This window comes from Pteropus alecto, unplaced genomic scaffold (genome assembly GCF_000325575.1).
Source record: "Pteropus alecto unplaced genomic scaffold, ASM32557v1 scaffold21, whole genome shotgun sequence".
Lineage (NCBI taxonomy): Eukaryota > Metazoa > Chordata > Mammalia > Chiroptera > Pteropodidae > Pteropus > Pteropus alecto.
The window spans coordinates 21,307,635-21,319,932 of NW_006436282.1; the positions used below are offsets into that span (position 1 = coordinate 21,307,635).

General features: G+C 40.1%; 1 protein-coding gene across 1 annotated transcript in view; it reads left to right on the forward strand.

Annotated features, from left to right (window-relative positions):
- CHN2 (chimerin 2) overlaps positions 1-12,298 on the forward strand; it is a 264,233-nt gene that overhangs the window by 237,361 nt on the left and 14,574 nt on the right. Inside the window, exon 8 of the mRNA XM_006912029.3 lies at positions 10,808-10,892. Within this exon, the coding sequence (XP_006912091.2) occupies positions 10,808-10,892 (85 nt within the window). The remainder of the gene's footprint in view (positions 1-10,807; positions 10,893-12,298) is intronic.

Below are 12,298 nucleotides of genomic sequence, written 5' to 3' on the forward strand. Positions count from 1 at the left end.
TTCCAAATTTCCAGAGAGAGAATTGGAATAGCCTGGCCTGCACCAGGTGTCTGGCGTGCTCAAATAACTCTGACCATGGAGCACCTCTCCCCGACCCCGTAAACCTGCAGATGGGGCCACAGGATGTCCGGGGGTGGACAGTGGCCAGGTTAAAAGAAAGGAGTCTTCCTGGGCCGATGGCCTAGAGACATCAACTGCGATCCTTTCCTCCTCATTTTCAAGAATTCCCCTTCAAGTTTTACATCCAAGTCCAATTCTTCCCACTGGGTTCTGTTTGAAGTAAATCATGGAACTGCTCTAAGCCTAGATATTATTATTAATATTAATACTTGCAAGCCTAGGCATTCCGCAGCACGAATTAGTCTTGGCCTCTGTCTGCGTAAAAGGCAGAGTGTCTACTTTTTACGGTTCTTTTACAAAGTGTGCCCACCCCTCTTGGGCCATTTTGGAGCGAGGACCAGCCCTCAGCAAAACGGGGCAGTAAGTGAGGTTTGTCTCTGACCGTCATTTTACATTCAAGGTGATGAAGTTTGCCTTTCCTTCGAGTAGTTCCGGCTCGCCACCATCTACCCCGGGCTTGTTTCTCTTGCCCCCACCCCCCGCCCGGCCTCCAACCCGGTGCTGCTGTCTGCCGAGTTCCTCCGCCGAACCACCCTGCTGAGTCTCCGCAGCCTTAGAGTCTGGCTCTCAGCTTCTCCTCCATCTCATTCCTCGAGGCTTTGCGTTCCGCTGACGCGGTACACATGGCCGTGAATTTCAAGTATCACCTGTTTCCTGACAAACCAGCCTGGTTTACTCGAAAACCCTTTCTTCTCTGATTCACCGAGATTCACTCTTGCTCCACAGATAATACATGCTCAATTCGAAAAGTGCTCGTTTAAGAGGATGGCAGCTGAAATGAATCTAGTGGCTATGCTTTAAATGGGTCCTCATGAGACCACAGCATGAAGCCTTTATCCAGTGGGATTTCATTCATGGTGGGGATTTGGGGCAAATGAGGAAAACAATTTTTGGATAAGGTTCTCGTGGGGGTGTGTGCCTTCTCAGCTGGCCAGTGTCCAGCTTAACACTTATCTTATACCTCCTTGGCACGTTTTTATGTAAATATTGAGAAACTGTCACTGTAAGTTCTTTACAAACCAGCAAGTCTCGTGCACAGGGAAGAGTCTTTGACAAGAAATCTGACAAGGACTCCTTGCTTCGGCCACACCCCAAGGGAGTGGCTTAGCCAAGCTGTCTCACAAATGAAAGTCATCTGTTCACAAGTCTGACCCACATCAAGTGTTTAGCTGTTATTGTTTTCATAGAGAGTTTGTTTTATTCCAAAGGCCACATAATTCAAAGAGATGATTCTAAATGACTCAGTGGATGATTCTGGCATTTTAAGTCCACAGAACTACTCCTTGTGTGTTCCGTGGGGAGAAAAAAAAAGCACCAGTGATTACTGTATATATTAGTTGGGTGTTCTTGAAAGTTCTAATAAGAAGAAGCTATTTAGACAGTTATTTTTTTATTCGGTGAATACGGACTGAGTGCCGATGACATGCCAGCACTGCCAGGTCAAGACAGAGAGGGGTGACGTGAGCCTGTGAACTCTTCCTCTTCTGAGCAGCTCTCAGCCACTGCGTCTAGCTCCCCAGGGGACACTTGGCAATGTCTGGAGACATTTCCGATTCTCGCCGCTGGGTTTGTTAATGGCATCTTGCAGACGCCAGGGATGCTGCTAACCATCCTACAATGTCCAGGACAGGCACCCACCAGGAAGACTTATGTGGCCCCAATGTCAGTAGTGCCAAGGTTGAGAATTCTTGCAAGAGACCATGGGGGGCCCCTGGAGGTTTTTGAGCAGGGAGATGTCAAAAAAATTTGGTGCCGATGGCTTCACATACCTGAGAGGAAGTTACTACCACAGAAGATGTGACTTTATGCAATGGGAGATACCCAATATGTGGCTGTCAGTGTTTTAGAAATTAAATCTTATTTTAGATGTACTAGAACAGCTGCTAAATAGAGAAATCTGGGGGGTCAATGGTGCCATGGCTGAGAGACCGGCTCTCCCGCAGCGTCTGCTCAGCAGGCCTCTCAGGAAACCCCAAAGTCTTCCATCACGATTGCACTCCGCTATTTTTCTCAGATCCGAAAAGGTTCACCTCAAGGTCAGTATTTCATTTGATCTTACAAGTCCCAGGTCCCAAGTTGATTTCTCATTTAAATTCAATGTCATGTGATTCAGGGAAATGCAGTAGATTATAGGAAAAAACCCTTGGCTGAGACAAAGAGGCCAAGTGCTCCTGACCGCAGACAAGCTGCCCGCTCTCCTCAGGTAACTCTGGGCAAAGGCTAGACTAGATGACTCCCCCAAAATTCAGCGACTCCTAGCTGGAAGTGACTTTACCCACCTCTACCCCGCTCCTGCATGCATTTAAAGTAGCAAAGAAAACATTGCCTTTGACCCAAAGAGTTTTTTAAAACAAAGTAAAAGAGTATATTTTTAATATAAATAATAAAAGTGACAAACTGAGGTGATATGTTTTCAGTCTATAATGGTGATTCTCTACCACTTTGCCCCCGGGAGCACAGGTGGCAAAGTCTGCAGACATTTGTGGTGGTCGCAGCTGACAGGGGTTACCGGCATCTAAGGGTTAGAGGCCAGGGAGGCCGCTAAACATCCACAAAGCACGATTCACCCAGCCAAAACGTGAACCGTGCCAAGGTGGAGAAACCCTGATGCTGACTGATAAGAAAAAGCAAACTTTCTCAACCGTAGCACATCAAAAATAGCACTTTCTGCTCCTTACGGTCCAGAACCTGGGCTGAGCCGATTATGCACTTGGGCAGTATCTACACTGACCCATCAAAACATACTTGTTATGAAACCACCAGGGACTCTTGCCTTCCAGCTTCAGCAGATGTGAGACAAATAACATCCTGCTCATTTGGAAAGAGTCAAGTCAGGGGACACTCGCTGAGCGCTGGAGAATTTTCTTGACAAATTCTTCTCGCTCTTGTTTTTACAAAATGGCCATTCCTGGGCTATTTGTCAAACATGTCTTATCTCCTGCAATATCATCTTTTTCTGTTTGGTGTGGTTTTTGAATTCCAGGCAGACCTTGCCCAGTATAATAGTCTTGGACAGACATTCTTCCTGTCTGGGGTATTTTCTTCCTGTCTAGGGTATTTTAGTTACTGCCCTAAAGTTTGCAAAATGTCGTGTTTTTTTTTTTTCTGAAAAGATATTCTTGAAAATCAATAAACTTCAGAGAATGGAAAAAGCTGATTAGCGATTTTTCAAGATACGGGCTATTTCATTGGGAGAGTTGACATAATAAACTCAACCAGAAATAAAATGGATTCAGAGAGAGTGCCTGAACATTACATGCAACTTACTGTCTAGAGATTGTCCTTGTGGAGTCAAAAGAAAATTGAACAATATATCGGCCATGAAAATAAACAGTGGCCCATCACAAAGACGAAATTAGGCAGTGGGCCTAAAATAATGTTTAACTAACCCTGTATGCCCCTCTCCACCATTTCATTTGATTCCTGTGGGAAGGTGTATTTGTGGGGACACTCAGAGTTATCTGCTGTGCAGACATGTCTGCCTGCATTTGTTCGGCTGGAGAAATGAGATCAAAGGCAGAGGGGATACTTAGATGAGGAAGGATGTTGCTAAATGCGAGCGAGGCTAATAAATGTTAAGTACAATTTTGTTCTGTTTAATTGTTTTTTTTGGCAAAAAGTGAAAATTCAGAGAATCTATGATTAGCGTGTCCTGCACTTCCTGAGCATTCAATAAACCGGTTTCTACCTGGACAGGATAGCTACTCTCCTAATTTCTAAATATTTCATTTTCATGTTTAGCCGAAGGTATGGAGATATTTCCCGTGAGATTTCTTTATGCACTAGAGATGTTCTAGAGAAGAACCTGGTCACTCCCTTTTTTTGCATGACCTATAAGAAAAGAATGTCTGTGAAACACCGAGCCCACCTTCGCCGGCTTTGTGCTGTGCTCTCTTCTTGGAACATTCTTCCTAAGGACTCTCTCTCCCCAGCGGACACTGTCACTTCCCCACCAGCTCGCTCTTTCCCAGTGTGAACTCTTCTTCATCCTTCAAAACCCAGTCCAAATATCAATTTCTCTAGACTTCCCAGGAAGGATTTATTATTCTCCCCATTATACTACCATAGGATAATTCTTTATATTGCCTATTTATTCTTGTAGATGAGATTCTTGAGTGCAGGCGGGTAGATCTGTGCTCCTCTGATTTATTTTGACTTTGTATATCCGAGGACTAGTACAGTGCCAAGTTCAAAGTAGGCAATCAGCATGTTAGTACCAAATAAATGATGAATAATGAACGGGTGGATAGGTGAATGAAATAGGAATTAATTCATCTCTCTGACATCCTTCTTCCACTAATGGTAAAGCCACTTCTGAGATACACCAAGTCTTCATATATGTGTGATTTTCCACTCTGTACCAGTGGTCTGTTTGTCCATCCTTTTGGTATTTTTACTTTTTGTAACCATAGAAATCTTGGTATATGGTCAGATGTGTTTTCCTACCTTCTTCTGCTTATTCAAAATTATCGTGGCTTTTTTTACACAAGGATTTTAGGGTTGTCTTGTCAAATTTTGTAGAAAGCACTATAGAGATTTTTATTGAAATTGCATTAGATTTATGGATTCATTTGGAGGACAATTGACATATTTATAATATTGGGTATTGCCATGCATGAATATAGAATATCTTCTTATTTATCTCCTTAATGTCATTTATTTATTTTAGATTTTTGCTGCTCTTATGAATGAGTCTTTAATTTTTATTACTTAATAAAATGAGTTATTATTTATGTATAGAAATGCTACTGATCTCTTCATATTGCTCTTTTATTAAGCATACTTTGTAGCCTTGTTTCTTCTTCCAATTAGATATTGTATTTCTTTGTTTTGTTTATTATCCTGGCTAAACTCAACAGAATAATGCTCAAAAGAAATCTTTATAGCAGGCAGCTTTATCTTTTTGCTGACTTTAAAGGAAATTACTCTAATGTTTCATCTTTAAGTGTGATGTTTATTATGTGTGTAATATAGATACCCTTAATCAACTATTTTTAGGATTGTTCCCTCTATTCCTAGTGTGTTAAATGCTATTATTATGAGTGAATGTCGTATTTTATTGATTATTGGTATTCTAATTTTTGAAATGATTATATGGTTTCTCTCTCTTGTTTTGTTATTGTGGTGAATTCTAGAAATATGTTAACTTCCTACCTTAAATCCCTGAAAGAAACCCTCCTTGATCAGGACATTTTTTTTAATATAATGCTACATTCGGTAGGATCTTTTTTTAAGATTTTTACATTTGTGTTCATAGTTGAAATTGATCTATAATTTTACTTTTATTTACTGTGCTTGTATAGTTTTTGAGTCAAGATTATATAATTTTCATAAAGCAAATTGTGGAGTTTTTCTTATCTCCCACCTCTCACTCTGGAGTAATCCGTATTGGCTAGAGATAATTTGTTTCTTACAAACTCGATAAAACTTAATAAAATTATTTGGGATCAGTGATGAATTGAGGGTAGATGTTTTACCGCAGATTTAATTATTTGGTGGATATAACTGAATTTACGTTGCCTATATTTTTGATAATTTATATTCTTTAGGAAAATTAGCCATTTCGTGTAACTTTTAATTTTATGGGTATAAAGTTAATATGCTCAAGGTTTTTGTTTTATATCTTTACTACATCTGCATTCATGTCCTCTCTTTTATCGTTTGTGCCTTTTCTCCTGATTGATCTTGCCCATGGTTTGCCGACTTTATAAATCTTTTTTAAAATCACCTTTTAGGAATTTTTAAATCATTTTTATCTTTTCTATTTTATTATATTCTACATCATCTCTTTGTGTTTGTTTCACTGTTATTTTTCTAGCTTCCTAAATAGTATGCTTAGCTTATTGATTTTTAGCCTGTTTTCTAATACATGCATTGAAAGCTTCTATACCCCACAAGTCTTCTTTGTCTTTCAAGTCTAAATGTTTTCTAATTTCTATTAAGATTTCTTTTTTGCTAAATTTTAAAAATTACTTTAAATTTTCAAACATATAGGGATTTGGTTATGTAGTATTATTGATTTTTAATTGTATTACGTTGTAGTTGGAACATGGTCTCTATAGTATCAGTTCTTTTGTATATGTTGAGGCTTGGTTTATGATCGGTTCGTATGAATGTGCCATTTGTGTTTTTAAAACATGTGTGTTCTTGGAATTTTAGGTATGAGCTATCGCTTATATTCAGGATATTAACTTTATTGTATACATTATATTCAGGATGTTAACTCTATTTGATCTATTAATTTCTGGGAATAGATGTTAAAAATGTGACTATGGATTTGTCCATTTCTTTTTGTAATTCTTTCCATTTTTGCTTTATTTTTTGAGCCCATGTTATGTGCATAAAAGCTCAGGGTTATTATATCTTTATAGAAAAATTAAATCTCTATTATTAGAATGACCATCTTTATCACTAAAAATGAAAATACATGCTTTATATCAACTTATCTGTTGTGTGTTTCTGTTGGCTAGTGTTTGCTAGGTCTGTATTCTTCTAGCCCTTTAATATTTCTATCACGTTATGTTTTGAGTGTATTTCTTGCAAAAGTTTTAAAGTATCTGAAATTTTTTCTCTCTCGTTCATGAGTTAGAGCCATTTATATTTATTGTGATTAGAGATGTAAAAGGATTTTTCTTCTTTTTTTATATAGTTACTGGTTTTTTTTTATTATTATTATTGCTTTGTTTTTCTCCTTCCAAGCCTTTTTATCCTAATCAAATCTTTATTTCTTTTGCCCTTTTGCATTTTTTAAAATTTGTGGATTTCATCCCACTCTTTCTGTATACATTAAAAAATTTAATACATTCATATTGAACTTAAAAATCCTCCTCAGTTAATTAGTAGCTCTACTTACATACCCCAAATTATAAGAACTTTAGAATGCTTTAACTCTTGTAAGGCCCTCCAATCTTCCATGTCACTTCTTCACCCTATTTTTAAGTCCCCTTGAAATTAGTCATCTTGCTGTTATAGACAGACAGGGCTTGATTAAACTGACCCGTGTTACTAGTTTTCTTGCTCACCATGGCTTCTTAAATCCTGTTTTCTCCCACTAAATTCAATATGCTTCCTCCAGAAGTATATTTCTTAGTATTTCTTTGAGTGAGTATCTGTGAGTGGAAACTCTTGGAGTTTGTCTGAAAATATCTTTATTTCACCCTTGCTCTTGAATGCTAAATAGCTAGGTATAGAATTTTGGTTGATACTAATTTCCTCTTATTATTCCATAATCTAGTAGTCTTTTTTTGCTGAGGAGTATTCTGTTTTCATCCTAATTAGTGTCCTTTTGCAGGTCACCTGTTTTTTAGGATTTTGCTTGCCTTTTGGTATTCTGCAGTTTCACTATAATATTGGTGGATATCAATTATTTTTTAGTTATTGTGCTTGAGATTTAATTAGCTTTTCTTAATCTGAAGATTTTATATCTTTTACTAATTCTGGAAAGATTTCAACTGTTTCTCTTTTTAAATATTGCATTCATATATGCTATAAACCTAATCATCTCTCAACTTTTTGGGATCATCACTCCTTTGCTTATCTCTTCTGCATGTCCAGTCTCTTCTACCTGTTGTAACAATCCCATTCACAAATTAACATGCCCTTAATGTCTCCCATCTTTCATTTAAAAAAAAAAAAATCTTCCTTGACCACATCTGTCCCTGGAGCTACCTCTTTGCTGTGCTGAACAACATCACCAACCTTCTCGATGAAGTCGCCTACGCATTTCTCCACTTCTACGCCTCCTGTGTATTCCTCAGTTCACCTGACTATGACTTCTGCCTTCGCTGATCCAAAGAAACCTTTCTCGCCAAGATTGCTAATGACTTTCACGTGTCTGAATTAGCGTTCCATCCTCGTTTACCTGGACCTCTTTCCAGCATTCAGCATGGCTTCTCCTTCCCCAACACTGTTCACCTCTTGGCTTCTGAGACACTTTATCTTCTTGGTTCTCTCCAAATGCTGGAGTGCTGTCGGCTTTGGATTGCACTGTGTTCCTCATTTTCTCTCTGTACCCCTAATCGTTTTTATTCATTCACGCGATTTTAAATACCATCTATTTGTCAGCGATGGCCAAATATATGCCTCCTGCTCTCATCCCTCCTGAGCTATTCAATTATATGTGAATTCCTGCTTGATCCTAGTACTTGAAATATTAGTGACATTTAAGCTTAAACTATTCAAAGCTGAATTCTTGAATTTTCTTCTCCCCAAAAGAGTCTCTTTTCTATTTCAGCCAATGGCATCCCCATCCGTCTGGTTTCTAAAGCTAGAATCTGGGAATCGTTCTTGAGTCCTCTCTCCTTCAAAGACCCGCATTTATTCTGTTATCGAGTCCTGTAAATTCTATCTTCAGAATGTATCTCAACTCCATCCACTTCCCGTCTCCACCCCCAGCATCCTAACCTTGGTCTCTATCATTTCTCAACCGGAAACCGAATCTCTCCCACTGTTAACATTCTCCGATCACTGTCCACACAGCGGTCAGAATATCATTTTTTTAAAAAAATCATCTTCTTACTTAAAATCCTTCAAGCACTTCCTTTTGGAACTAGATTGAAACCAAATCCACGCTCATTGATAAAGACGTCAAGGCCCTTTCCTCCCCTCGGCCTCGTCCTGGTCCCTGTCCCCCTCACTCTGGTGCTCTGGCCACCCCTTGGCCGTCCAGTCCTTCCGTCGCAGCTGCCCTTGCGCTTCTGCAGGGCCTCAGTCCATTCCTTCTGCCTGGAAGGCTTCGTTTCTGTCCCCCTTCGGGACCCACTCCTTCTCTTTCTTCAAGCAACCTGAGATCACCTTCCGAGGTAGGCCTTCCCGATTATCCTGGACAATCGGGAGCCTCTCTTAAATCTCGCAGGTGGCAGCCTCGTTTTCCCTTGGATGGCCCTTTCCTCGTCTCTCTTTTTTTAGAGTTGTATAATTTTACATATTGAATCAATCGTGCAATGCCAATCGTGTACTAACAACAGACATTGAGGCCACGGTTAACCAGCAGTCTCTTTGGAGCCTTTCTAGTAAAATACTAAGGACCCTTCGATCGCTGCGTTTGGGAAATGGTCACCTTTCCGTAGGAGGCATTACTGAGGAATTCTTCTGAGTGGGCTGAGAGGACCGTGGCATTTGGGCTCTGTGAGAAGGCAGGCGCCCTCCGGGACGGATTGTCTGCCGTCCCACGAGGAGCGCTTCGGCACGTTTCCGTGGCACTGCCTCGCGGAGCGATTCTCCAGGTTAGGGAGAATGATTCTGAGGTTGGTGTGTTTCATCGCTATTCAAAGCCAAAATGGCATAATGAGCAGTCTGCATGTGATAAACTCAAATACCAAAAGGCTATTGTAACTTAGTGTTAGTGCATAGAAACCACGGTCATAAGGTGCTATTTTAGATTTATTCACTTGCTTATTTTCTGTGCTTTTACAAGTCTGTGAGTTCCATTAAGAGGGAACCAGGTCTGTGTTGTTTGTCACTTGATACCTACTCAATTACTAGCATGTAGAAATAAAGATCTTGAAGCAGTGTCGTTTTTTTTAAGTAGAGCTCTGATGAGCATCTCCCCAAATCGTGACCATAGCTGTCATCCTGATTTTTTGTTAAGTAAAAGTAGTATACAGGCCTCCCAGTCTGTTAAAAAATATATTGTGCTGCATTTTTTCACTCGTTAGTGGAGGTTTAAACTTTAGAAGACCTTATATAATGTCTCATAATATTTTAATTTTGTAAAAATTTAAAACATTTTCATGCATATTCATATGCCTCCAAATAGACTGTCTGTGGTGGTTTTTGGTTTACCGTGGCCACATTTGCTTTCAAGGAATTTACTACCTCTGCTTCTTGAAACTCATTGTTGCTAGAGAACATGTATTTTTGTTTTGTTTTGTTTTGTTTTTTGTTTCAAATTATGACTTAATACGTGGTCCTGTCCCAGAAGGACCTGTGCCTGAATAACTAGAGATAACACCATCCTTACTTCATGATATTCAAAATGTTTAACAACAGGCTGAGGCACCAACCAATGAGACTGTTACCTCAGCCAGCAAGAGCAACTTCCAGTTTCTACATCCGTAGGCCATGCCAGGGCCTGCTGAGTACAGACCCTGTCTCTGGAGAAGGCAGATCTGTAGACCCTGTTCATAACCTTTGTTTTCAGCCATTTTCCTCACTTTTTTAATGTGCTTTTTGGAAGTGATTCAAAGCCTCAGAACCTTTTAATTATCCCACAATCATGCTTTATTTATACCTGCCTGGATATTCTACAGATGAGACAACTTTGGTCAAAAGGACACAGTAATTGAGTTCTGCCTTTCAGAACTTGCTGAGCTAAATGCAGGTTACAGAGACCAGCTCGGGCTGTCTTGGGTTTGTCCACACAGTCGTGCCTCGTTCGGGCTGGTGAGAGTCTCATTCTTTAGCTGATGGCATGGCCCTGTAGTCTTAGCGTTTCTCCACATTCCTTTCAGACCCTGGCCCTGGGCGTGGTAGATCGGTGGAGGATTCTCAAAGATCAAAGCACATCTTTGTTCTACTCTCAGCCTCTTTACAACTCTGCCTCACTGGAAAGAAAAGGCCCAGTGAGGGATGCTCATTCCCGCTACGGCCTTTGCGTCTTGGCTTCATGTATTTGTGTCATGTCTGAGGCCACCTGCCTCCAAATGACTCTGAATTTTCTGACTCTTTTCTTCTGTTCGGATTGCAGGTGCACACATTCCGAGGTCCGCACTGGTGTGAATACTGTGCCAACTTCATGTGGGGGCTCATCGCCCAAGGGGTCCGGTGCTCAGGTAGACACAGAACTTTCTTTATCCTTTTCCATTTATGTAAAGTGCCACCATGTTGAGCTGGAGACATCTCTCCAGAGCTGGAAAACAGGGTCCGATTAGCTCGAAAGTCTAGCTTTCGTAAAGGTTTGAGGCATCTTTGTGCTTAATGGAAAGACTCTATTAATATCACATGTTTATGCAAGAAAAGAAAAAAATTCCAAGCAAGTACATGTCTTTAGGCAACTGCCTGCCACCTACAATAAGTAACAGTCCTTAAAAGAAAAGGAAATAAATTCCAATGGAATTGCATAGATAAAACACACACACACACACACACACACACACTAATTCCAATGGAATTGCATAGATTAAAAAAAAAAAACAACACACATTTCTTTCCCGTCCCCACTTTACTACAAAAGGGATGGCCTAAAAATAATAATACTGGTGAACGTTGACCACACACCAGGCACTGAGCTAAGCACTTTCTGTTTATCACTCCTTATAGCCTCACCAACAAACGACAGGGGAGATGTCATTATGCTCCATCATATAGGTGAAGAAACTGAGGCTTCCAGGCCACTGTTAATTGCCCTTGGCCACATAGTAAGTGGTGGAACATTAATTCAACTCCAGAGCCCTGCTCAGTATTTTTCTGCCATCGGATACGATGAAACTGCACACCTTAATTTGATATCACATATTTTCAAAACACTTTGAAACCCTAGGTGTTTTTCCACCTAGAACTGGACGTACACCCCCATTGCTAACAGCACACAACACATCTTATGAAGATACAGCTAACAAAAATAGCAACGAATCGCCAAATCGATGTGTGACTGAGAGTCCTGATTCATCTCGCCATGCTTTTTCTGGCAAGCAGTTCTGGCCAGGAGCAAGAACAGCCTTCTATGATGTATTGATTGGGTTTCCATCAACACCATGACTGATTTTTTTTTCCTTGCTAGGGTATGACTTGAAAACATAACTCTTATGAAGCGTTTAAAATAAAAATAAGCTGATGATAGTACATTGCAATGATCTATCTTCCCACGTTACCCATTTTGCTTCACAGGATCAAGGGACCTTAAGTTCTTTCTCTACTTGAAAGGCACGATCTCAGCTTCTCCTGGGTAGACGCAGCAATTGCTGGTGGAAATACCTGGATGGTTCAAGTAGGGCTCATATTAGTCAGTTGACTATACCTGTCTCCATCCCAGATCCATGAGCAGAAAACAAAGGCTCGAAGCAGTCTTTCCAGAAATGTTCCAAATACCCTGATTAACAGAAAAGTCATACTTCCTACAAAGTATCTCACAGCTCCACCATTGGGCAAAGTGGTAGAATACCTGAATTACTCGGTGGTCATTAATTCAGCCTGCTCCACCTGACTATACCTATGAAAAATATCTCTAATTGCTGATACT